A 27,548-nucleotide genomic window follows, 5' to 3' on the forward strand; every position below is an offset into this window, starting at 1 on the left:
TAAGAGATAATACATGGTACTTTGCTTGGGTCATATGCCCATCTGTGAACCAGACATGGTGACCTGCCTAGTAGGGAACTATGGTAACCCTCCTGGGTCACGTGCCCATGTCTAGGGTGGGGTGTCTGGTACTGTGCTTAATAAGAAGACGAGAGGTACCACAGTGGAAGCAGTAGAAAGGGGACTGGGGAGTATGGGAGGCATACAAAAATGCACAACTACTGCAGTCCCATAGAAACATCAGAGGGTAGTTTAAAGGCCTAGAATTCATTAGTCAAGTCCAAGATGGAAACAGAAATTTGCAAATTGTCTGCAACAGAGAGTGCCAGGGGCTTGAGGGTGAATGAGGTTACTGAAGAGCGTCTACTGTCAGGAAAAATGAACACATTGTAAAACAAAGAGGCTTTCTAAAGCAGGGCTTGGAGTGAACAGTCATTTCTTCCTGACTTTTTGGAACAAATGGATTTGCAAGGACATTTTAGAAACTGCTGGCATATCACAGTGAAAATATGTGTTTTTAAAGCCAACATTTGTATTGCATTACTATATGCCAGGCAGGTGCCTAACAAGTTTCTTTTCATTTAAATCTCCTAATAATTCTATTAAGTTGATATTACTGTTACCATTTTATGGATGAGGGGACTGGGGCACAAATCGACTAAGGAACTTGTGCAAGGTCACACAGGTAGTAAGTGAGACACTCTGTGCTCAGACCAGGAAGTCTGGCTTCCGAATTCTCACCACTAAGGTTTTATGCAGTAAAAGGGCATCCCAGAGAATGTGGATTTGTCTCTTTCCCTCTCCCCAATTTCATAGCACTCCCAGATTTTCACCTGCTGCCCTGGATTTGTGGCAGAGCGCACATGTGATTTGGCTCATCTGAGACTATGTCTCTGAGGATGAAAACTGAGAATATGGAACTGTGGAGGTCAGTTAACTTGGAGGGTGTTTGCCATCAGGAGGGGAGGAACAGATGCTGTTTAAGTCAGGAAGAAATGAGTGTTCACTCCAAGCCCTGCTTTAGAAAGCCTCTTTGTTTTACAACTCTGGGTGCAAGCAATCCTTTTAATTTTGTGTTTTGGATTCCAGCCATAGGAGGCCTTCTTTAATGTAGCAGATGGCTGGAGACAGGCAAGCCAGGTTCCTATACTCTACATCAAGCAGCCCTCCCTAGAGAGAAATCTCCCAATTATGTTACTCTAAAAGAGAGGAGAGAAGATAAGTTAAAATGGACACATTAAATTTATACCACAAGTTAAGTAACCACTGCTTCAAACATCTGCAAACATTTGGTGGTCAGGAAACCTTTCGGAAATCTGATGAAAGCTGTGGCCTTTCTGCAGACAATGTGTGCATAGGTATATACACAAAAATGCACATATTCATTCCAGGGGGCTCATGGAGTCTCTGAAATACATCCCTGAAGCTTCAGGGGGCCTGTGGCCGCGAGATTCCTGTGCTTCCAGCAGAGGCAGCTGTCTTCTCTTCTTACTCTACTCCTTTTTGCACATCAGCGCTGTCAGCTTCTGAGTTGTGAAAATAAAGAGTCTGTGGACTATTAAGGGATCATTTCTCATCAGAACACTCAAATTTTCACCGAAAAAATCTTTTCAGATATTGGATGAAATCACATCAGTATATTCTCTGGTTGGCACAGAACCTCGGTTCATTCCGTTAAAGACTAGCACCGAGGTTCTTTGGACCACGGGAACATGAGGAAGTTTTTCTTGCTCAGATCATGAGGTCTGTCTTTGCCTGTCATTTCTTTGGGACCTCACTCTTACCAGAACTTTTCTCAGATTAGCCCTGCCTCCTACACTGTTTCCTACACAATCCAATACTAAGAATTGAGGGCAGGGCTACTCTGTCCATTAAAGAACATACACAGAATTTTCAGAACTTGGGAGGGCGGTGTTATTGTTTCCAGGACACTGTCCAGAGAAGTCACGCAAACTTAGGCATTCCTTCCTCTGATGTCCACTGGCCATGAAAGCCTGAGGAAGTGAGCAGTCTTTGAGGTGCCTACCAGGAGCCTTTCTGTACCTCTGCGGCCATTCGTGGATTCTTCTACACTGGGTAACTCCTGCAGAGAGCGCTTTCTTCCAGTTCTACTGGGTGGACACTGGTCATTTAGGGAGAATCTGATGAGCTCTAGCAAAGCAGGGGAACTGAGATTTTTATTAAGGATATTGAAACTAAAATTAATTTTCTTCAATTACCCTGTTTAAAAATAAACACTTAGAAATATGGAAAGACTGAGTTAGTTAATCCAGTTCTTCCTTCTCCATATATGGTCCCATCTTTCCTGAAAAGCACTTCCTTTTTGGATCTGGAAAATTCAAGGTGAGAGGACATGGACTAGGCATTAGGCAGGGCCTTTCCGCCAAACAAGTAATTAACCTGACTACTGGAAAATTCAAAAGAAAGGTCCTTTCTCTCCCTGAACCTCAACCCAACGAAAGGAAAACTAATGTGGGCTTAAACCAAGGTTTCTTGACCTCAGCACCATTGACATTTTGGGCTCACTAATTCTTGGTGGAAGAAGGCTGTCTTGTGTGTTGTAGAATGTTTAGCAGCATCTCTAGGTTCTACCCAGCAGATGCCACTAACACCTTCCTCCTAGATGTGACAACCAAGATTGTTTTCAAATGTTGTCAAATGTTCTCTGGGGGTCACAGTCACCCCTGCTTGAGAATGACTGGCCTAAATTATCCAGAAACAGGTTTTTCTACAAGTAAAGTAAAATTGAGTAATGAAGTCGCTTCAATCTGATCTTGATCAGTTGAGTGCTAAACTGAAAATGTCGTTTGTCTATTTTGATGCCCCACTGACTATATAGGTCTATTCAGATCCTCCTATCCTACAGTTGTTTTTAGATCCCATTTGATTGCCCAAAACAGGGACTTCTATGCTCTATTCCTATGGGTCTGATAGGCCTGCTCATTTGCTGTTTGATATCATTTCAACTTTATAGATATTTGTGGTCTGTCTCATTTCCTATGCCTTTGAGTCAGGATAATTTCTCAGACCTTTGGGAGGCATCTGCTGTGCTGTTAAAGTTCTCATTCCTCCTTGTAAGTTTTATCTTCCAATTCAACATCTAGGCTGAGCCCCATAGCAACTCAGAGAGGTTGGCACCTCTGGTTGATTTGATCAGTATGTGTACTTGTAGTTGAGGAAGCAAAACTTAGCTTTGAGATCACAAATGTGATTGTTGCAAGGGATCCTGTAATTACAAATCATTCCTTACATATGTGCAGTGACTGCAAGACAGCAAACTGTTTTGGGAAGGATTTTACTAGCTGTTTGGTGAGGAGAGGCTGTAGTGTACCAAATATTTAAACCAAATTGTTATGTCTTATAATGGTCAACAAAGCACTCTGCAAGCGTCAGCTCTGAAAAAAAAAAAAGGCATCCTCCAAAGAAGGGTTATGGGCACTTCTGGGAGCTGCAAACTCATGCAGGCTCCAGAAATACGTGCCTTCTAAGGGCTGGAAACTTCTGAATTGACAACAAATAATCAGTGAATGCGACAAAGAGAAAGTAAAGTACACAGACTTTACTTTCACAAAATTTATGATGTAGTAAAGAGGTTTAAGATGTAGACCTGAGATTGCAAAGTGATGGCCAGCAGGCTAAATCGGGACCATGGGTTTGTTTTGCTTGGCTTGTACTGGATTGGTCTCCTGAATGTCTAAGAAATAGAAAAAGTAAGGCAGAATGAAAGAAGTTGCTGGACATATAAACCAGATTTGCATTAAAATCCAGATTTCCAGCTGTTTTTGAAAAATCAGAAGATCTGCCAACATTAGCCCTTATTCCCATATTTCCTCACGGTGACAGTTGGCTGGAGTGGAGCAGGCAGCTGCCGGCTTTGATCAGAGGAGGCCTCCCCGGCTTCCCACCCTGGCCCACGACACTGCCCAGCCAGTCCTCTGTCCACACTTGAGGCAGCCACCTAGGCCCTGAGAGAGGATTCAAAAATGACTTTTTTCTTTGATTAATTTATTTGTACAGGAAGCCAATAGTGGAATATTGGAAAACCAGTATTGAACTTTAAAAATAAGAACAAAATTATTTTAAAAGTTTTTCTTCGCTAGTGCTCCCCAAACAGGGTGCCACTATCACATTCTGGGAAAAGCTGACCCTTTTGGGAATTTGGAGGGGCAAAGCATTGATTTTGAGGAGCCTGTTTAAGAAAAGACAGGCTCTTGCCCCATGAATGGAGGAGGGGAGGGATATCAGCCTATGGATGGCCTCTTAGCACCTCAGTTTCCTCACCTGTCCAGGATGGAGTGGGTATCAACTACTGGGGTCCATCTCCCAATACAGACACTCCTACTTCAGGGAACTCAAAGGTCAGGCACTGCAGGAGGGGTTGGGGATAGCAGAGGCTCCAAGACTTCCATGTGCGAGGTGTTTTAGGGCTGCATCTAGTAAGAAGCTGTGCGATATTCAGACGTTCGTCCTGCAGCTACTAAATTTTCACAGAAAGGGAACACTCTTCACTCAGATTTATATCTATATTTCAAATGAATAAACGTAGCAAAGTTGTATCTGAAGATGCTTTAATTTACACTTTACAGATGGCCGAGAAAATCTCCAATTGTCCCCATTGAGGGCAATTACTTAATTTTATTATAATGTGGGTTGATTTGGTTAGTGGAGACTAAGTGTGGCTATTGTTTTGGTGAGAGCCAGCCGACCCCCCACTGCTGGGCCGGGCCACTGCCCAGGGGAAGCCTCCGGCTGATCGGAAGCCGGGCTTCGCCGGCGGACAGCCAAGCGCGCAGGCTTCCTTCAATCGCCACAGCAAGGCGGACCTGCCTCCGTCCCCCAGCGGTCACTCGGTCTCTCGCGCGCATGCGCAGGCTCCAGCGGCGTCCTCCCCGCTCCTTCCCTCCCTCATCCGGGTCCTGGGCGAGCGGGCCCCGTGCGCGTGTCCCGCGACCGAGCTGCTAATAAAGTTGCGCCGAGGAGCAGCGCAGCGACGGCGCCGGAGAGTGCGCGCAGCCGGCGGGTGAGTGAGTGCGGGGCCGCGCGGGCGGCGGGCCCCGGGCTGCAGGCTCCGCTCGCACGCGGCCTGCTGTCCGGCCCCCGTGGCCGGCCGCGGGCCGAGGCGGGGCGTTCGGCCTCACCGGGCCTGCGGGGCGGGAGGCAGGCCGAGCACCGGCCTGCTGGGGTGCGGGCGGGAGCGCTGCGGGGCGCTCGCCTCGGCCGGGGGCGCCCCGTGGCTGGCCTTCGTCGCAGCGCCGCCGCTGCCGCCCGGCCTGGGGTGGGAGGCGTCGGGACGCCCTCAAGGGGGTCCCCGGCCTCGCTTCCGTCCCGAGGAGCGGTTTGTCCGCCCTCATCCGAGCACCGTCCTCAGCCCACACCCCCGATAGGGCGGCCGTGCGCTGCCGAGCAGCCCGGTCCGCTGCGCCGCGGAGCAGTCGGTCAGATGGCTTGTGGAATCCGTGACGCTGTCGCTGTGTGTTTCAAAGACACGGAGCCACATTTCTCGGTGGGAATCACACTCTGGGTGTTTGTGACCTGTCGCTGCACTCACCTGGTAGTTAGACTTGGTGTCTGCCACTTGCCGTGCCAGTTTCCACCATTGCAAAGATTTCTTCCTACTTCACGTACACTTCTGCGGTGCTGCAAGGAGAATGCCAAGCAGTGTATGTCTGCCTTCATCGTATCAGGCCCCGCGCGGGTCTTCCCCTTCAGCATCAGTACTCAATTTAATATTCCGGCTCCCCGCCCCCCCTTTCCTCTCTTCCCTTCAGCTGCTGTTTTTACTTGGAGTTTGGAGCCTAAGCTTTGAAAAGTCCCATGTGGCGCCTCTCTTAAGTCGGAGCATGCTCAGTAGCCAAAACAGACTGGTTGCAAAAAGAACTGGGGCGATGATAGTCGGGTGTTTGGACGATTGCCCGATCCCTAACAAAATGTTCCAATTCGGGCTTTGATGGCATTGGCAATGAAGCTGTAGGCCAGCCTGGAGGTGAGGAATGCCTGAACACCCTGGCCAGATCTCTATCTTGATTGTAGAGACATTGTTTCCTGACCAGCTGGAGGTCTGGAGAGGGGAAATAAAGCATTCCTGGCTGCTTGTGCGTTTAAATGGGTGTGGTGCTAAGTATATCTTGTTTACCTTATCTTTCTGTGGAAAAAGTTTTGAAGTCTGGTTGGGTTTGTCACATCATGCCCGTTGCCTAGCACCATCAGAAGTGTTCTTATCTAGTAACAAAGACTGGATAGGTGGAGGTGGTGTCTTGGCCTCAGAGAAGTTGAGAAGAAAGGGTACTTGAGTTGTTTTTAAAATCATTTTTTAAAACTAGAGTTCTTGAATTTCCTTACAGTGTGCGATTTGCCCAGAGTAAATTAGTTTTAAATATGAAAGCTGAAAGGTTTAAAAACTTTAAAAACAATAGATTCAGTAACATCCCAAGTCGTTTAAAATTTCTGTCAAATGTGCGTAGTGGCTGTTGTGGAGAAAACAACACCTAGACGCAGTTTGACAGTTTCATATTTATTGATCTGAATATTGTTAATGAAATTAGTGTGTTCCAATTCTAGTAAATAAGGAATTATTTATAGATCTGAACAAATTATTTTATACTTTTCCCCTTTATTCCTTCTTTGGTAGCTATTTATTTGTTTATTTTACTCTAAGGTGAGCCCAGAGATTATAAGAATACAAAGCAACTCATAAGAGACAATTTAACAAAACTTACCTTCAGAAAGATTGTACACAATATGTTTAGAATTTTGGAATTTAATTTTTGTTTGATTGCATGACTACGTAGCATCCTACTTTCCTTTTCTCTCTGCATTGCCCCATCATTGTGTCTATCCACATAGCTGTTGTTACTGCATAAACTTTTCATGTATCTTTGTTACAAAAATCCACTTGTCATTTATGCTTCATTCCTTTCCAACCATAGCTGATATAGGCAGTGAAAGTTAGATGAATGTTTTCAAATGACTTTCCTTTTTTAGATTTTAAATGCGTTTATATGGTATGGTCTAGTTAAAAGGAGGAAGAGAGCAGTGAATTGAAAAATAAAATATTTGTGTAGTTTCTATGCAGATTTGGTGGTATTATCTGCTTGTTTAGTTCACTGTGGTAGGTGCCACAAAAGGGGATAGATTGAAAAGTGTTGCATTTCTTTCCCCTCTGGCAAATTCACCTAATAATTTCAGTGGGAGACAGTGACAGAATGTTGTTCCTAATGAGGTTTGAATCAGGTTGTTGTTTACTCTTGGTTATGTAACACGTTGCTGGGAGTATTATTAAAAGTTGCCTTCTGTAGCACGGTAAAGACAAATTCTGCTTACCCTCTTCACTGGGTTTTAATTCTTGGCTGAACCTGAAGGCACATTAAACTATAACCATAATTACACCTGGGCAGCCTGTCTGTTTCCTGTTTTTATCACGAACCCAAACATTATGATTTGCAGTGAAGATCTTTTTTGTCCTTAGCCTTAAACAGAGGCAACATGTTTTCTGTCTCTACTGAAAACAGATTTGTCACTTGATCAAAGCAAAGATACTGACTTCTTAGTGTTTTGAAGACCAGATAGTAAAGTACTAGTTTTTCATTTCTTAGTAACTTAGAATACTATCTAAAATAAATCTATTTCACACATATTGTTTGATTGTTTCATGTAAATTTTAATGGTACCAGAAGTTTGTAGAGTCTCTGAATTAAGAAAGCCTTTTTGGTTTATGATTTATCAGTGTTTACTATTACCAGATGTATATGTTGGTTTAGGTAGTGAGCCACACATTTGGGTGAATTTCAGAGCTGACTTGAGTAGACTTTAGTATATAGCTGCCTTTATTCCCCTGGTTTATCAGTCTTCCCTGCTCTCTTTACTTCTGAAGGATCTATGTTCCCTGTCTCTTTTTTGTGTATATATGCTTCATACTAATCACAAAGGAGAAGCCAAATAATTTATTTCTTCAAATAATACAGGCTCCTTACATCCTGTGGATTTGCCAGTCTACTCATAAGGTCAAAAACATTGGAGATTTCCTTTTATGAGGGTCAGTAGCAGCCTGAGTAATACTCCACTAGTCTGGATATTCTGGAGAAAAGAATATCTGGGAGGTTAGGATCCAAGAAGGCTTTGGTAGGATGCTTTCCCGCCGAAGATAATGAATGACTCCAGGAAGCCTATCCGTGTCTTTTCATACCTTATTTTTCCACTTCCAAAGTTGATAGAATAATAGTAATTGAAAATTTTAATACTGGGCTATCCAGTTCATTGCCATTGTCTAGAGTTGTGAATCTGAAAGGTATGTTTACTAGCTGGAAGGTTAAAGATGTAAAATTCTTTTTGAAGAATTGTTAAAAGCTTAACTGTTACTCCCAGCTACTTTTCCAGACTCATAGATCACCTTTATATTCTAACAGCTTTTATTGTTTTACAGCTTTGAAAGTATGGGGTAAATACAGAGTCAGGTTTTTCATAAATAATCATCTAGTTCTGGGCTCTTTAGTTTTGATATTTTTTGCCTTGGGCAGCTAGGTGGAGAGATTTTTGGCCCCATTTCAGTGACTTTTTTTTTCCTGCTTTAACTCTGTTCCTAACTTGGTAATGATAATATTTTAGAAGAATTCATTATTGAACAGTTCCATATGTGCAATGCTATAATTGTAAATCACTTTTGGAAGCTAGTTATTAAAGTGCATTTTGTAAACAGGTTTTGCTCTTGAATTCTTTGATATACCAGTCTCTGCCTGTATTGTATGTATAATTTATAGACTGGTATACTTTGTGGAAATTTGAAAATGGTTTGATCTGTTATGAGGTTTTAACTGGATTTTTCCTTTTGATTTCCATGTATGTTGTTTTGTTATAACTGAAGCTAAAAGTAAGAAAAATACCTTGTGTCACCATCTCACCTTTCTCTGAGCAGAACAATTCGAGTCCTGGAAAGAGTCTTACACTTTTCATATTTAACTATGATCTCAGAATATGGCTGGTTCTTTCAAGGCAGTTTTGTTTTGTTCAGTTTTGTTTTCGTGATGTGTTAGGATCTGCCTAGCATCCTACCTGGTAGGCTGTATAACTTGAGATCTCGTTATTCTGGTTTGTGTGTTCCCAGGAAAAGGGGGTACTGCAGAAATATTTCAAAGCCAGTCTTTTGTTTTCTTTCTCCTTATTTACATCTTTTTGCCTACTTAAGTTAGGCCTCAATCACTGGCCATTTCCACTCTTTGGAGTTGTAAATTAAGTGAGTGCTGACTGGAGCTGAAAAGGGACCCAGAGCTGTTATTTCCTCCTTTTTCTTCTAAGTAGGTGGCTTGAACTCTGGGATGTGCGTGAGGTATCTGGAGAACTTCTTCATAAGGCATTGAAGTATATGTTGTGTACACAAGTGAGCACTTTCTGCTCCAGAGACTCATTTTGTAATGTAGGGATTTGGTATATGACTTTGACGACTTTATAATCAAAAGGAAAGCACTATAGAGATTGACCAGCTCTGTGTCTGTGCCTGTGCCGACAAGCCTATACATGTATACTCAGACACATCTGGTAGCATTGTAGGAAATCTTGAAGGCTCTGTGGGGGTGAGTGCTACATCTAGATCAGGCTTTGCTTAATTAGAGTACTTAGACGATCAGGTGAAGTTTAAAGAGTGATTAAAAACTGGGAAACAAAAGTCTGGATGTGGGAGAAAGAGTAGAGACTTGTGTGGGCTCAGACTAGGCAAGAAGATTATGCTGTGAGAAATGTCAGGGATCATTAATTCAGCTCCTAAATAGCTTTGAAATCCTCTCTGAGAACTTTTGATATCTTTGGAAATTGGGAGTCACAACTGGGGAAAGTGGGATGGAAATGTTCCTCTGGGAAAATGATTTTGGTGCCCATGTGATTTATCCCCTCTTCCTTGGGTATTCCCATAAAGGATAGGATTTCTGAATCTGGGAGAGCTTGTAGGCACACTTGCTCTTGGTTTCTTTCTCTTCTCTCCCTGACATCATGGATGTGGCTTACATGTTTCATAGTAATTGCATACTTGGATCTAGGATTGGTTTGACAGTGGTGGATGTCTACTCTTGCTGATACTTAGAGAATAGTATTGATATTAGAACCACAAGGGTAAGATATTTTTTTGTTAAGGTATCATTGATACACAATCTTATGAAGGTTTCACATGAGCAACATTGTGGTTACTATATTCCCCCCTATTATCAAGCCTCCACCACATACCCCATGACAGTCACTGTCCATCAACGTAGTGAGATGCTGTAGAGTCACTACTTGTCTTCTCTGTGCTATACTGCCTTCCCCGTGCCTCCTCTATATTATGGGTAAGATATTTTTAAAGCTTTATGCCCACCAACTGCAAAAGAGTTACTCTTGGATGTATATAGGCAAGTCACTTTCTTCCATTGCAGGTGATCCTTAGGACCTTGGTTTTCAAACCTGCTGCAAAACCTGGGACTCTTTAAAACAGTGAGAGGCAATGCTCTGCTCTCAAACCTAATGAATCTGAATTTTGTGGGATGATTATGAGAAATTTGTTTCTTTAAAATCCCCATTTATATTTCTTTTGCATAGGTTTGGCTGAGATAATGGTGGGTTGTGACCCCTACTGGCATTTATTTGTGTAGGTTGATGTGCTCAAGAGATTTTGTTTCAGCTTAACAGTGTTGTGTAAATTTTTTGGATTGGTTTGCTTGCCTCTTCTTAGATAGAAGCAATTAGATGTTAAAGCAGAGAGTGAAGGAGTTATTTTCTATGAATTTACCTCTGATTTCTGGGCATGAGCAGCGTGTCTACCAGTCTATCTGGGGGAGAGTGTTAAGGGTGGTGTGTGTATGTGTGTATGGAAGTTGGCCAGGAGGTCTGACTCAAGTAGCCTGAGGCAAGAACAGGACCTCTGGGTTCTTGATATTAATATGACTTCATTTGAAACAGAAGCCTGGAGAAGCTTAACATTTTATTCATACATTGTATGTATGTAGAACGTAACTCCTGACCTTCCTTTAGCCTCCCCATGAGCCTTCCCCAGATCAGGTGATGACAAACCCCATTCTTCCAGTAGCCCAGGCTGACACCTTGGAATCATTGTTCACTCCTCTGTTCTCAGATTCCCCATATCTCTTTCATCAGGGAACTTGCTCTCTCCCAAAATGTATGTGAAATTGTCTACTTCTCACCACCCCACTGCTGTCACCCTGGTTTAAGCCATCATCCTCCCTTACGTAGATTACCACAACTGAAATGGTCTCCCCGCTTTTAACTGCCCACCCCTCCCAGCCACTTATTCTCAACACATCAGCCAGAGTAATTCCTTAATAATATAAGTCAGAAAATATGTCCACCCAGATTTCTCATATGGGTCAGCGTTTCTCTTATAGTAAAAGCCAAAGCCCTTATTATAAGCTAGCATGCTGACCCCATTCCTTATTTTCCTCTCCTCCAGTTTACTCTCAGGCTACTCTGGTCTGCAGATCCTCGAGTGTGGCAGGCATGTTCCCACCTTGGGATCCTGATACTGCTTGTTGCCTTTGCCTGTAATGGTTTTTCTGCAGATACCTGCCTAGCTCACTCTTATTTCCTTAAAGTTTTGATGCAGTTGGCGCCTGCCCAGTGAGGCCCAGCCCAAAACCCTATTCAAAATAGCCCACCTCCACCCACCTTCCTCTGCATAATTTTTCTCCATGGCACTTTTCGTCTAACAAGCCATATTATATCACTTATTTGTTGTATTTTGTCTGTCTTCCTCCACTGGTATGTAAGTTACGTGAGGATAAGGGTTTTGGTCTCCCTTATTCACTTACGTATTCCTAGCTCCTAGAATGCTACCTCAATAAATATACTTTTGCATGAATAACTTGTATAAACAATTTCTCTGAATATGCTTAGTACTGTTAAAGATTACATTCTAGTGGGAGAGACAAATCAAGTAAACTGACAAATCATTACAAATTGGTTAATACACTGAAGGAAATGAACATAGTATTGGCTTAGAGAGTTGGGAAAACCTACCTATAGATAGGGGTATGGGATGATCAGGGAGGGCCTCTGGGATGATAGCTAAAGCTGAACCCTAAATACTGAGAGAGCTGAAATTAGTGGTTGGATCTTGAGGAAGGTGGTCCAGGCAGAGAATGACATTTGTGAAGTCTCTGAGGTACAAAAGATGTTATTCCTATAAGGGTGATAAATGCTATTGAAAAATGAATTCTTGCTAATATTTACTGGGAGCAGAAGATATTTACCCTGAGTTTCTGATTTATTATTTTTCTAGATTTTAACATCCAAATTTGTATAACCCTAAATATATTGGAGAGAATTCTTTTGAAATATGAGTAACTCTTGTAATATAAATCCTCTCTTCAGTAAGGATTTTAATATGACTGAGGTACAGCTGTACTTTGGTTTTAAAAATGTTTTTTCCCCTGACTATACAAGAAAAATGTTTATTTTAAGAATTGTATGAAGCAGAAAGTATAAAGTACCTCTAACCCCACCCACTCCCACAGCTTATGTCCTTTCAGAAATTCATCATGCACATTCTCTTTCATTCCAAAATTCATTATACAAGTATCTATTGAGCATGTGTGTCAGTAGGCTTACAGTGATGAGCGAGAACAGCATATGGCTCCTCTCATTTACATTCTTGCAGAACTTACATTCTTTCCTGGTTAGGCAGATAAATGTACAAATGTAGGTATGTCAAGTGCTACAAAGTAGAGGTATGTGGTGCAGTTAGTGTATAATAGAGGAATTTCACCCAGGCAGGGCAGTCTGTGAAGGCCTCCCTGAAGAAGGGATGCTTGAGCTGAAATAGAGGTAAGATAGATGTATGTGTGATGTGTATGTTTTATAATGTGATAGGTTTTTTTTTTTTGTAATGCATGATATCTCTTAACTTTATAAGATTTTCATTTATGGCTGAGGTACCACTGCATTTCTTTGCCAAGGCACTGTTCTGTGTTATTGTTTAATCAATAGTTGCAGTTTTTCTCAGAAGAATTTTAGAAAACGTAACACAGAGAGATCTCTAACTCTCATTATTATCCCGGTGTTCTTTCTGGCTTTGAGGTCATTTGTCTAAGAAATGACGAAACACATCAATGAAAAGTTCATCTACTTAGGTCTTCAGAAACGGGAGGTATAAAAGGCAAGCATTAATAGCAGATAATGGGGCCATGGTTACTTTCTTAAGTCCCTCCAAGTTATGATGTAAAAAGTAGCACACATTCCTGCCTGCTGAATTACTGGCCTTCTGTGCTTGCTGTACGTAGTTTTTACTCTTTTATTGTCCTGTCTCTGTTGGCTATCATGGAAATAAATGTAGAATAAAACTAAGTGATGTGCGAAATGGCAAATGAAGCTCTTCATAGAACCTCCTTTTTCCCCATTGCTCTTTAAGGTCTTTGAGATTACAGATTGTGTCTTTTAAGCCTAAATTCCTAGCATAGTATTCCTGGTTTATTAATTACCCAGTAAATTTTGAATAAGTGAAATATCTATTCTTATAGATTAAACTCTCACTTGTATTCTTATCAGCCACCAGATCTACATATTCATTTATTCTCTCTTGAGCTTTAATTTCACATCTGCTCAGGACATGCATCAGTGCTCCCTTCCCTACATCCCTTCACCGTCACCTTCTTGCCTCATCTTGGCGACAACTAGAATTCTCTTTTTAGGTAAATGGTGTCTTTATTCTTTCAGCTTTTAAACCTTTACCTTTCTTGCTTCTGTTCTAGGTGGTCACCAAGTCCTAAGGGTTGTTTCTTTGTAACGTCCCTCGTATCTTTTCCTTTTCTGTCTCTACTGCCGTCACCACTGTGTGTGTCTTCCTCTCATCGTGGGATTGCTTCCATGTTTTCCCTCTACCCTCTTTGCCCCTCACTCCCGCTCCCCCCCCAATTAAGTCTCTTGCTTGGTCATGTGCTGTTGCCATTTTTGCATTTTTGAAGTTCCTCTTTGAACATATCTTTCTGCTTAATAGAACTCTACACCACACATAGGATTACCTCTAGAAGCCCGGCTCCTTAGCCTGTATTCAGTCTCTCCCTGTTGGCCTTCACTCTGTGGTGGGAAGCCCTTTTGCTTCAGACTGGCTAATTGTCTCCTCCCAGTCTTTCCTGCTAAGCCTGCCTTAATGATCCTTGGTTTTCCTTGTTCTTCTTCATTACCAACTGGACTGTAAATATAGATTGTCATATTCCTATTTGGATCTTGTGATAATTGCTACCAAAATTCGTGCTAATATGAGGTTATCCACACCTCATCCTTAAGGCTTCTATTCACCTAGATGCAAATGTGTGTGTGTTTGGGGGGAATGGGGAGCCTGTCACAGCCAGGTGTTTTGTGCACTTGTTAAGTAAGTCCTTTAGTTTTTGTCTGTCACAGCCATTTGCAGCCCAGTTAATTCCTTCTTAACCAGTCTTATTCACAAGTGTATAATCTTTTCACCTCTTTCTTCCCCCATTTTCCAGTTATGTGGGATAATTTCTTGTCATTTCTGTTCTATTTATAGTCCCCCTAAATAGACTTGAAGGTGATCACTTGATTTAATTATATTCACTCAAACCGCAATATTGATTAAGAATTGACTGTTTCATCTTGCACAGATTGTCCTGTTTCCTGATGGGATTTTAGATTTTGGGGGTTCTCTGAGTTTTAAGATAGAACAAGAAATTCCTTGGAAGAATCCTTGCTCAATTCAGTTTGTTTTTTGTTTAACCTCTTGGTTGGCCCACTATGCATTATTGTAACAAGACTTGGCTTTTAAGGAAAAGGCTCAGTTTGAAATCTAGCATTGCAAAAGTTGGTTTAGTTTTTGTTTAACCTCTTGGTTGGCCCACTATGCATTATTGTAACAAAACCTGGCTTTTAAGGAAAAGGCTCAATTTGAAATCTAGCATTGCAAAAGCTGGTTTTTAGTACAGCCTCAATAAGAGGAAAAAAGAGAAAATAGCATTTGTTTTATATCCTTGATTAAGCTACTGGAATAAGGTGTTAACATTTATAAATAGTAACTGCTTTGAAATAGCTTCTTCCAGAGACTTATTGCAAAAATACTCAGTGATTCAAGTTCCTAGAAGGCTATTGAGTTTTTGGTTTTCTTGGTAACTAAATATATCACCTTTAAAAAATAATAACAAATATACATTATTCCCAATGGTGTATTTCAGAATAGCTTCAATGTGTTAGATGGCCCAGGATGAGGATGGCAGAGGCACATGTGGAATCCCCTCAGAAGTCAGGTTTTCATGCAGGGCATTGTGGCACATTATCTGGGTTGTCAAATACATCTTCCCACTCAGAGGTAAGCAAACCCTGGAGCACATGAAAGTACCAAAGATAAAAATTACATACTCTGTGCTAATTGGGATCTTTTGGAGGTAGAGGAAGACTTAATTTTCATTGGATCCATTATACATCATTTTGTAGTAGCCACATTCCTACATCAACACTGAGGAGTGTGGGAGAAGCTATGAGGACTGGAGAAAGAGGAGGCAAGAAAAAAGAGTCACAGGAAGGAGAACAAAAGAGAAGGGGGAGCTGTAGATCCCTGGCAGGAAGCGATGGGTAACATCAGAAAGGACTTTGAGAGAGGAGAAAAGAAAAAGCTGCTTTATTTCTTCTAAGATATACATTGTTTTTTCACTTCATATCATCTCTGAAATTGGGATGTGTCTTACAATTGATGGCCTGTGAGTATTGGTGTTAGCCAAGTGGCGGTTTTGATGTAATTGTCACTGCATGTGCATGAGCTCTGCTTCTGGTGTTCCTGTTGCTGTCATTTCTTCTGTTTACACTCTGGGAAGATCAAGCAAGTAGTAGTATCAGAACTTGCAGGATTGGTGTCCATGGTTTGAATGACAATTCTGGAGTAATATTGAAACACTCTTGATGGCAGAAAAATGATATTGTGAAGAAAAATTTTAAGTGATAAGAAAGTGTTGTATGATAGTTTGTAGCTTTTTCTACCTTCAAGTTTCATAAAATAATGGTATTTCTTAAGTAGATGGCTTTGTATATTTGTTGAAATAAAGTAGCCTCGCTGTATACTTAAAATTCATAGCCTGATACCAAAACTTTTCATGATTATTCTAGTAGTAGTTACAGATTCCCTTTGTTGAGTATGCAGTATGTCAGGGCACTGAGTTAAGTGTTTATCTCATTTAATTCTCAGAACTGATGTTCATAATACAAAATAGGAAACATGGAGATTTAGGTATAAATGTTAGACCCAGAATTTGAACCCAAGTTCATTAGACTTCAAATCTGGTGTTTTTATGTGTTAATTGCATATATCCCTGTGTAGATTAGCCTTTCTGTATATTTCTAGCCAGTTTTCTTGTTCTACAGTCTATGTTTGAGCAAAGTGAACTGTAATATTTTCTCATCCTGGAGGATAAAAATTCTGATTTTGTGTCTTTACTCACAGTAACTTTTATGCCTAATATATATAAAGCTACTTCATGCTTTTCTCTTATCACTCCCTTCCCCAAAAGGCTATCTCCTGAATTTCTTTTAGCACCCTATGCACCTTTACACATCTGCCATTCTCCGTTGCCATTACCCATTGGATATATCTTACTTGTTTATTAATTGTAATTCTTTAAAGTTAATATCTGGATCTGATTTATTTTTAGCTTTTTAGCACCTAGTTTAGTGGCTTGCCCTTCTTAGGTACACTCTAAAAGTATGTGTGTTTGAATAAGACTGTTAAGTATGAGATTAAGTTTATGTTAAAGTTGTGTATATTTGTGTCTCAGTAGACCCTGAAAGCATTGTAGAAAGGGAGTACAGAGGACCAAATATAACTGCTCAGCAATCTGTTGCCTCCAAAGACTGAAGCTACAGAGTATAGCCTTTTGGGACTTTCCTGTAGCAATAGGATAAGTTTAGAGATAATACAGAAAAGTATGGATGGTTATGCAGTCAGCTGATTGAATTGAGGATGGATGTTCTCTGTTTATAAATTTATCTTATTTAGTGAAAGGCAAAAGGGGCATCAAAAATTGAACCAACTGTTCAAAAAGAGATTCAAAATTACACCTTTTGGTTACTAAAAAACTCAGTCATGCTTTTATTTTCAAGAGTATTGCAAGTTCAGTTGGGGCTCATAATACATATGCTAACATATGCAAATGTAAAAGTATCCTATCTTACTCTGTTTTTTGTATACATTATGAGAAATTATTTCACAACCAAGGACTTAGTGAGGATAGTAAAATAAAGCTGTTGCTGTGTCCCAAGCACTCTGATACTTTTATTTCAACTTGTAGACCAAGGTGTTCTTTTGAATATGATACATTCTACAGAAAAGTTTACAGGAGAAAATTGATCTGTCGTATAGGTACTAAAGAACAGTTTTAATCTCAATATAACAGTTTCATTCGGAAACCTAAATGTTAAACATTAAAGTGGATGAGTGAGATGTAGGTAAATTATTGTGTTAAATGAAAAATTCAGAATACCTGGTAGCACCATGGTATACCCTCAGTCATGTCCACAGGTGGGGAGAATATATGTATGCAGAGGGAAAAACATAAGGAAGTAAGTATATCAAATATTAATGAAGTGATTGTGGGTAAACATGCTTTATAATTAGAAGTTTTATAGTTAGAAAAAAATGTTTCAAAAAAAGGGCATTGTCTCATCATTTCAGAGATAATTGTGTTCTAGTGATAAGTGTAGCAGAAATTTCCTAATGATAATTAAAAAGGCTTTGGAGTAAGGCTGCCAAACAAAAAGTGAATTTTTGTGCAATAGTAGTAAATGCTTAGACAGCCCTTTCATACCTACTGACTTATTTAGTTTAAGGGAAGAGTCGGTTAAAGTAGAGAAAGAAGTTGATAAGATATTTGATGTGGTATGAAAAATCATTTTGAAAATGCAAGCATTGAAGTGGTTACTTGTGATCTCTGAAACTATATAATTTTATTTTATTGTAACATAAAGATCTGAATATTTTGGAGAAGTCAAAGAGATATGGAGAAAAATAGAGATCTTTAAGGAAAGAAAATTTCATTAGCAGGAGGTTTTAAGATTGTGTTCAGTGGTTAGGAGTGTGGGTTCGGCAGCTGGGCTGCTCAATTCCTGGCTCTGTTTCTTCCTATCTGTGTAAATAAGCAAGTTACATTTAATTTCTCTTTGCCTGATTTCTCATCTGTAAAATGAGAATAATAAAATTTACCTCATATGGCTGTTTTGAGATTTTGATGATTTTCGGTCCTAACATCTTTAACAGTGCTTGGCTTAATGAGTGTTCAGTAAATGTTAGTGGTTTATTATTATCATTACCAATCATCATCATAACAGAATATTATTATCCTTGTTTTCATAATTGATTTTGTAGAAAGGAAATTGTTGAAATCCCTGAAATTGCTGTTCTTTTAAGAAAGTCAGAGGTCCGAAAGTCTACCTACCTCCTTAAGAAACTTAAGATCATTTGTGTGCTTTTGTCTCCTCAGTCAGTAACACTGCAGCCCATGTTCCATGCTTTCCATAGATGGTTTCCAGCACAGCACAGAAACAGAGATACATAATGATAACTAAATCCTCAAGAAAAGCACATGCTACAATTAGGCCTTCATGAACTTAACAACAGTTGGCTCAGGAAAAAACTCATTTAAAATGAAACCACTTAAAATTCAGACCAGTATTTCATACTAAACTGTAAATAAAAGGTCTGATAGGACTATCTTGAAAAATTAAAATTTTGGAAAAACTTTAGGTTATAAGTATAAGCATGTGTTTTTATCATGATCAAATGTGAATGGACAGGCTTACTTTTTCTCACAAAATAATTCAGTAGTGTGATATGACATCATGTTTGACATTTGTGGTACTAACATTAAGATTTTTGTTTTGCTAAAATATTCATTAAAACATACACGTGTGTGTGTGTATCAATATACCCTCTGTTAATCATCTGATAGTGAAGTTATTCTTTTTCCACAATCAGAACAGGCTTGCATACTGACAACTATACATGTGGATTCCCCAAGCCCAGGGTGCCTCATTAGTGCAAACCCACTGCCCGAGGACCATCCATCTGGGCCATATTGCATCACTACCATGGGCCTGAGGTAAAGGGAACTGCAGATCTGATGCTTATGATGCGTTCTGTCATGAGTAATGAAGTCTTTTTCTCTAACCCAGGAGTCTTATATCCTTTGTCAGCGTCCTTGAAATAGTAACAGACTAACATTTGCCTGTAGAGTAGTAGGATAAAATTTAATTCAGACCCTACATGGTTTACCATCATTTTAATAAACTTTGTATAATTTTATAGTTTTTGCAGAATTTGCAGTTTCCTTGTGATTTATAAGCCATTTTGGTGAGGGAGATGTTAGTGAATGGTAGCTAATTTCATAAGTCATCAATCAGTTCACTAATACATTTTTAAAAGATTTTTCCATATTGACCATTACTAGAATATATAAAATATTGAAGTATGTTTTATAAAAAGTACACAAATCTTATGTATATAGCCCCATAAGCTTTTACAGGTGTACATCTATGTCACCATCACCCAAATCAAGATAGAAAATTTCTAGCTCCGCAGAAGGTTCTCTCTTGTCCCCTCTTAGTAACATTCTTGCCTCATGCCATAGGTCACTTTTGCCTGTTTTGGATGTCATGTAAATGGAGTGATAGAATGTATAATCTTTTGTATCTGACTTCCTCAGTAATAGATCCATGAGGTTGATCCATGTTTTGTGTATGTGAGTTTGTTGTCATTGCTGTGATATACCCATTGTATTAATTTATTACCATGGTATATTTACTTATTCTACTGTTGATGGATATTTGGGTTATTTCAAATTAGGACTACTACAAATGAAATTGCTATGAACATGTACTTCCCTTTTGGTGGACATAGCACTCGTTTCTCTTGGGTATGATACCTAGGATGGAATTGCTGGGTCTTAAGGATCTATGTTTAGCGTGGAATGATTATTTCCCTGTTTTCATTTAAAATTTTTTCGCTGATAACTAAAGATGTTGAGCCCATTTTACCATCTCATGGCCTTTGGTATCTTTTGTGAAGTGCTTGATCAGTTCTTTTGCTTACTCTGTAGGGAATTTTTATGATGAATTTTGCCCAATTTTTAAACTTTGTAAGTTGAGATTTAGATAAATGAGTACTTGGTTTACTTGCCCATACCACTTAGGCAGTTTGGAAAGTTATAAAATATTTTTAGAAATAATTCCATTAAGTGTGTTTAAAATTTTTAATTACTCCTTATTTAAAGAGTTGAGTACCAGGTTTGTTCCTACCCCTTTCCCAGTGCTAGTTTTCAGGAAACACGAATATTGAGTCTGAGGTTTTTGGAATCTGACGCCCATTATTCCTTCTGAAGCTAGTCTCTTAAAGTCTAATGACATCCTCATTCACCCAAGTCATTGGCCTTTTCTTTATTCACATTCTCTTTAAACTCTCCCTTGTGTTTAATCTTCTACAATTATACCATTGTATCTGTTTCTAAACTCATTTTTATAATACTTAATCAGTAACCCTTCCTCTTTCCTACCCACAAACCTCAATCTGTGTCTCCAGTCAGGCCCTTTTTCAATACAGTTAACCATCTTCTCTACTGACTAAGCCGCTTTCTGAGTGTCCTTTATTCTGTTAATGGAATTATCATTATCTTAATCATTATTTGGGTTTCAAAGTTGAAGATACCTTTAATTTCAAGGTACAGTTGGTAGAAAAGTCAGTGTCTATTCATTAAATACTCCCTTAGTATGCAGTATGGTGCATGGAATGGTGCCAGGTGCTTACTGATTTTGCATTCCATTTGGGAAGTTAAGGTATTTTTTTTTAAACCTATGTGTTTTATTATAAATTAGTTTTTGTGATAAATATACAGTGACTATAGTCTCTTTGGGAATGATGGTAAAGGAATTCTTCCCGAAATGGAATGGATTTGAGCCTGTTAAGGGTGACTGAGATTTCTCTTCTTGGAAGACACAAATGTGCAGAAGTACAGGGATTTGGGCTGGATTAGAAAGTGTGGTTGGTGGTACAGTGGTGGTCATGTTAGAGTGGGATGAGATGCAGCCAGTCTTTCAACTCTTGACTCTTTTTCCTTTGACTAATAATGATCATAATTCATGTTTGAATAGCATTTTTCAATTTGTAAAGCATCTATTTTACATATATGTATATCTGAGTGTATATACACACACACATTATTTTATTACTTCAACGTTTCAGTGACTTTAGGAAACATCATCCCTACTTTATGGGAAAGTTAATAGGATTAGAAAGAGTGATACTTGGTCATGGTCATATACCTACTAAAGGACTGAGGCTGGTCCTCTTCTGTTTTCATTATACTACTTTTTAAAAATTAAAATAGTGAATTTTTTTGAGTTATCAAATATTTGAACATAGAGAAAGTAACATTTTATTTGCCAGATTTTCTTCAAATCTAGTTTTAAAAGAAACACAACTAAATCTTTTCTGTTTTCATCTTTTCCTTGTTTTACCAGAGGCAACCAGCATTCAGTATTCTTAGGTTGGCGTGTATCATTTCTGTGCATACTTTTATTCTCTTACTATATTTGTTCATATCTATAAATAGCAATTTTGTTTAAAATTTTATACAGTTGCTCCTATAGAGATATACATATTTTTGCAAATTCCTTTTTTAAAAACTGAATCTCCTGTTCACTCTTACTGAAGCACTCTTCTGGGTCCAGGGGAATATGGTGGTGGATCAGTAAGATGAGGCTGTACTTGCCTACCAGCACATCAGTGAGGAAGACACAGTAAAAAAGTAGAATGGACAATGTATTGTCAAGCTAGGATAAATGCCATGAAAGAAAATTGAGCAGAATCAGGGCTGGAGAATGATGTAGGAGTGGGAAGCATGCTCTTTTAGATAAAGTAGTCAGGGAAGTCCTTTTTCAGGAGGTGACATATGAGTGGCTCAATTAATTGAAAGAGTAAGCCATGTTAAGATCTGGGAGACGAGAATTCTAGGGGAGGAAATGTCAAGTGCAAAAGCCTCGAGGTAGAAATGACCTTGGAGCACTTGGGAAATGGAAAGAAGTCAAGTGTGTTAAGTGCACAGTTAGCTAGAAGAACTGTAAGAACTGAGCTTGGAGGATAAGCCAAATTCCAGATCATGTAGGCCCTATGAAGTATGTTAAGGAATTTGGATACCGAGTATTAATGGCAAGCCACTAGACTGTTTTTCAGCAGAGGAATGACATGGTTTGATGCACTTTTTAGATTCTCTGTGGTAGAAAACAATGTGGACATTCTTTCCATATCGTCATGGAAATATCTTAAAGATACATTGTTCATACATTTCCCTGTATTTTTTTTTCTTTTTAGAATATCCATTTATGTAAAAAAAATACTATATATATTTTTTGTATTTGTGTAAAATATCTCTTGAAGGGCATAAAAGACAAAATATAAAGAGGATTCCCTGTGAGAAAGGAAACTGGTGAAAATGGGAAAAATGGGAAAAAACTGGTGAAAAGGGAGAAAAATGGGAAGAAAACTGACCACTTGACGCTTACTATAAGTCAAGAAAATATTTTAAAGTCATACCGAAGAGTGTACACATCTTAAGTATTCAGCTGAACTTTCACAAACTGAACTCTCACATGTAATCCCCCAGAGCAAGAAGCAGAATTTTACCAGGATGGCACCCTCAGGTTCCCTTGTGATTAATAGCACCACCTCTCCCTTCAAAGGGTAACCACCACCCTGACTTCTTAAAACGTTAGTCTCTCCTGCTTTATATACCACCACTTTTAATTCCATTCTCTTTGCTGTAATTTGCTTTAAATTATCTACTGTTTTTATTTTAGCATTATCCAAGTAATGTATTAATAGATCCCCTTTGTTAAAAGGGTAAAACAATGCAGAAGTATATAAAACAAATCACATAGAACCCCTTTCAATTGCCTCTCCCGCACTGCATGCCCCTCCCAAAGGTAACACAATGAATGATTTAGTGTGTAATTTAGACTTTGTTCTGTGTTTACTTAAACAAACAACTTCTGTTTTTTCTCCTTAGTACATAGTATGGTGAGTACTTGATAAGGATGATGGTGAGGATGATGATAGTGCTATTAGGTTAGTTAATAGTTAACATCTATTAAGCACTTTCTAGTTGTTAACTACTAATCTAGTATCTGGTCTTCAAGCTTTTCTCCTTTTGTCTCCCTTCCTCAGTGTATCTCCCCATTGTTCATACATGCCCTCTCTTACACGTGTGCACTATGCTGTGTAGTCTTCATTATTCCAGTATTACTAAGATCTTTGTCAGCCAGCCTAATTCCTCTGTGTCCTACAAAATGCTCTGTTCATGTCTGCCCACATAATTTTTTTGTCCTTTTTTGCCTTTAAAATTTCCCTTCTCATCTTAGACAACCAAACCATGCCTTTCCTTTTCTGAGCCAGATAGTTGTTATCCTATGTCCTTGATGTAGCTACAACTGAGGTTGGCTGTTCTTACGGTTGAACACATCACACTTTACATTCTGTGACCTGTTACTGAAAAATGTGTCTTCATTCTCTTGTTACATTTCTTTAGTTTAATGTAGCTAGTTTTGCTTATCAGCCAAAAATTGTCCTATATATGTAGTGTTAGGCATATCCATCCATATAAATAGAAACTGAATACCTTTACTTCTGGGTACCTTTTTTGCTGTGGTTCCAGCACAGTGGTGTGGATAGCCACTGCTAGTTGATCAGCACCTAGAAGAGTGCCTGGCACTGAGAAGGCTCCCAGCAAGTATATGTTGAATGAATGAATCAGTTGCCTTTTAAGATTAAACCTATCTGGTGTGACTTTTTAAGCACCACCATGGCTGTTTACGCTGCATGGCACATAACAAACAAATAATAATTATCTGTTGAAATTAACTTGGTTTTATTTTAGTTTATGTTTACGTGGGTTTTAACTGAGCACATGAATTTTCTTCTGGGGACATGGACCTTGATGCAGAATAATTTTGATGCTAGAATTTGCTAGAATTCATCAACGGCAGGGCTGTAGCATTATTTGGTAATTTTAGGCACAAGAAAGGAAACATCTTTTGTTACTGACATCCTTTTTCCAAACATTACTCCTGCTTTTCACTAGCTGCTCATTGTTTGTAGCTGGCTGTGTAGTGACCACAGGGGATAGTACCCACTCTTATCAGTGACATGCCACTGCACATCACTTCCTCTTGTTATCATTGCCAAGGGCACAAGGGCATAGGTGGTCTGCCTGGAGCAGGTTCATTAACTTACCATGTTTAAAATATCACAGAAGGCAATAGGAATTATAACATTACAAATTCTCCTGTTTTGGTTTAAATTGAATTTATTATCTTTAAATCTATTCAGCATTCTTAGTTTTAAAAATAGGTACTTCCCATTTGGCAATTATGTGTGTTATGATTTATTTTAGGGTTTATTACATCTTGTTTTATGACAGCCTTTAATAAAGTTTGTATCTAATAATGTGACTTGAATAGTCACAGCTTTTGTCCAAACCTGGTAAGTCTGTGAAACATTTTAAAAAGAATAATGACATTAGGGAAGAGCTAGATTTCTTTTAAGGCTTTTATTTGGACAGGGACATACCATATTCAAAATCGACATAGCATCATGTAAGATGGGTTTCACTGAAGAAGAGTACTTCAGAATCTGACCGTAGAAGGCTGCTTGGGGACTTACTGGCCTGAAAGAAATAAAAATCTAGAGGCTATTTTTTTGGATAATACGTAGGAGGTAAAACAATCTGTTTTTGCTTTTGGTTATGTCATTTGGCAATGCAATTAAGTGAGTGGTCACAGGACTTCCGAGGAAATTTCTCTTTCTAGACTTAGGTTTTTTGTTTTACTTTGTAATGCTTCTCTCTTATTTAAAATACCATACTTTTCAATTATGTTGTTTTAAATGTATGTTAATTATATTAATTTAAATTAGGGGTCTTATCCCTCTCCCTCTTTCTCTTTCAGGACTTGAACCAATGAAAACTTATGGCACTTACGAAGATAAATGTCACTACTCCCTTTTTAATTGGAACTTTGCTTAGAACCTGTATGTGACTTCTCATCTGTCCTTTCAGTAGCCACTGACTTTGAGTTGCCGGAAAGTCTCAGAAGATTTGTATCAAATGACGTCAATGGCCAGCTTGTTTTCTTTTACTAGTCCAGCAGTAAAGCGATTGTTGGGCTGGAAACAAGGTGATGAAGAGGAGAAATGGGCAGAAAAGGCAGTCGATGCTTTGGTGAAAAAGCTGAAAAAGAAAAAGGGTGCCATGGAGGAACTGGAGAAAGCCTTGAGTAGTCCAGGACAGCCAAGCAAATGTGTCACTATTCCCAGATCTTTAGACGGACGTCTTCAGGTCTCTCACAGAAAAGGGTTACCCCATGTTATATATTGTCGTGTTTGGCGCTGGCCTGATTTGCAGAGTCATCATGAGCTGAAGCCATTGGATATTTGTGAATTTCCTTTTGGATCTAAGCAAAAAGAAGTTTGTATCAACCCATACCACTATAAGAGGGTGGAGAGTCCAGGTAGGTTTTACTCCGAGAAGAATTTTAAAGACTTATTTCTTCCTGATTTGCATTTAACTGGATTTAGAATTGAAAGGTTATATTAGCCTTGTGTTTCCGTCTTAAAGACTTAGTCTTGGAAGGAGTACTGGATTTCCAGTTTAGCTTTTTATGTATAGGGGTTATAGCTCCCGAGTGGCTCATTCTCATTCATTGTCCGCTAGAAGCGGTCAGATGCCTGCTTTGCCATTCCTCTGGATGACTTGTCTCTCTTTAATCTAAGACCTAAGCTTCATTATATGTACTACATCCCACTCCTTTTTGTCTTTACAAGAATCTTATTCCTGTCACCTCTCTCCACAACGTTATATTTTCCCTCTCTACTAGACTATTTCTGGCGACATACAAGCGTGCCCATCCTAAAATAAAAGTTGAAAAATAATTCTGGTCTTGAGCTCATTCATACCCCTCACCTCTAATCTACCACACTCCTTTTCTAAGAGTCTCCATTTTTCTCTCCTCCCCTTTTTTTTCTTGACACCTCCCCAGTTAGTCTTTCTTATCTACCATTTGACTTGCCAGTATCACCAGTAATGACTTTTTTATAGATAGAGGGTCGTTCTTAGTCCTCCTCTTGGCCTCTTGGCATCATTTGATGCAGTTCAAACTTTTCTTTGTTGGCTTCTGAAACACTGTACTCTCCTGGTTCTCCTACCTCATCAACCCTTTTTGCTTGTCTTGTTGGTTTATTTTCCTGTTTTCATAGGACTCAGTCCCTGGTCCTTTTGTGTATCTGTGTTTTTCCTCTGTGTGCTATCATGCTGGCACATGTCTTAAAAACATCTAGAAGCTTATGCTCACATTTTGAACTTCAGAGCCAACTTCTCCTTTTGAGTTTTGGACTCTGTATCTGATTGCCTACTTGGCATTTCCACATGGATGTCTAACAAACATCAGATTTACAATGTCTAAATAGGACTTTGGATTTTTTTTCCTGCCAAGTCATTTTTTTTCCTCCAGTTTTTCCTATTGAAGTAAATAACACCAGCATTCATGTAATTACCTAGAACTCATCTTTTATTTCTCCTTCATAAGTCCTGATTTTGAGTATGAGCAAATGCTGTTTGCTGTACCTTCAAAATATATCTTGTTAACATCTCCCTTCACTATCTGACTCCACTGACAGTTGTATAGACTGTCATCATCTTTCACCTTAAACAATCTCCTGATTGGTTTCTCTGCCTCTTTTCTTTCCCTCAACCCATTCTGTTTTCTGCACAGCAGCCAGTGATCTTTAAAAAGTATGTATCAAATCATGAGAGTCAGTCCCTGCTCAAAACACTTTAACGGCTTTCCATCACACACACAACAGATTTTGTCAAGAACCTACATGACCTTCCTCAAACTTTCTCTGCTCCTGGACTTGCCATAGTCCTGCCTCTAGGCTTGTTTTTTTTTTCTTGCTATTTCCTCTACTTCGAGGACTCTCCCCGCAGGATCTTGTCATGGCACATTTCTCACTCCATTCAGTCTTTGCTCACAAGTAGTCCATTCACTACTTGACTCTGCATTAGATATTTTATTTTGTTTACTGACTGATGAACTTCCTCTGTCTCATTCTGTACTGCATCCCCAGTACCTAGAATAGTATTATTACCTGGAACTTAGTAGGTCGTGCACAGTAGGTTTTTTTTTTTTTTGTAATGAGTGAATTTATAAGCTGAGATACAAGCTGGTTGCATTAGTTACCTATTGCTGCGTAACAATTACTCCAAGTTAAGTGGCTTAACACACATTTGTTATCTCACAGCTTCTGCGGGTTAAGGAGTCTGGGCATGGCTTAACTGGGTCCTTTTCAAGGCTGTAATCAAGGTGTTGATGTCAGGGTGGTTCTCATATGAGGCTCAGTTGGGTAAGGATATGCTTCCAGCTTAATGTGATTGTTGACAGGATCCAGTTTTTTTTTTGTTTTTTTTTTCCTGGATAATTATTTTTTATTGAAGGGTAGTTGACACACAGTATTACATTAGTTTCAGGTGTACAACACAGTG

At 39.3% G+C, this 27,548-nt stretch overlaps 1 protein-coding gene across 1 annotated transcript in view; it reads left to right on the top strand.

Moving 5' to 3' along the window:
* Window positions 1-4,711: 4,711 nt before the first annotated feature.
* SMAD5 (SMAD family member 5) overlaps window positions 4,712-27,548 on the top strand; it is a 53,780-nt gene continuing 30,943 nt past the window's right edge. Inside the window, exons 1-2 of the mRNA XM_036897774.2 lie at window positions 4,712-5,020; window positions 24,958-25,518. Coding sequence (XP_036753669.2) covers window positions 25,116-25,518 — 403 coding nt within the window. The 5' untranslated portion in view covers window positions 4,712-5,020; window positions 24,958-25,115. The remainder of the gene's footprint in view (window positions 5,021-24,957; window positions 25,519-27,548) is intronic.

Source organism: Manis pentadactyla, chromosome 13 (genome assembly GCF_030020395.1).
Source record: "Manis pentadactyla isolate mManPen7 chromosome 13, mManPen7.hap1, whole genome shotgun sequence".
NCBI classification, from domain to species: Eukaryota; Metazoa; Chordata; class Mammalia; order Pholidota; family Manidae; genus Manis; species Manis pentadactyla.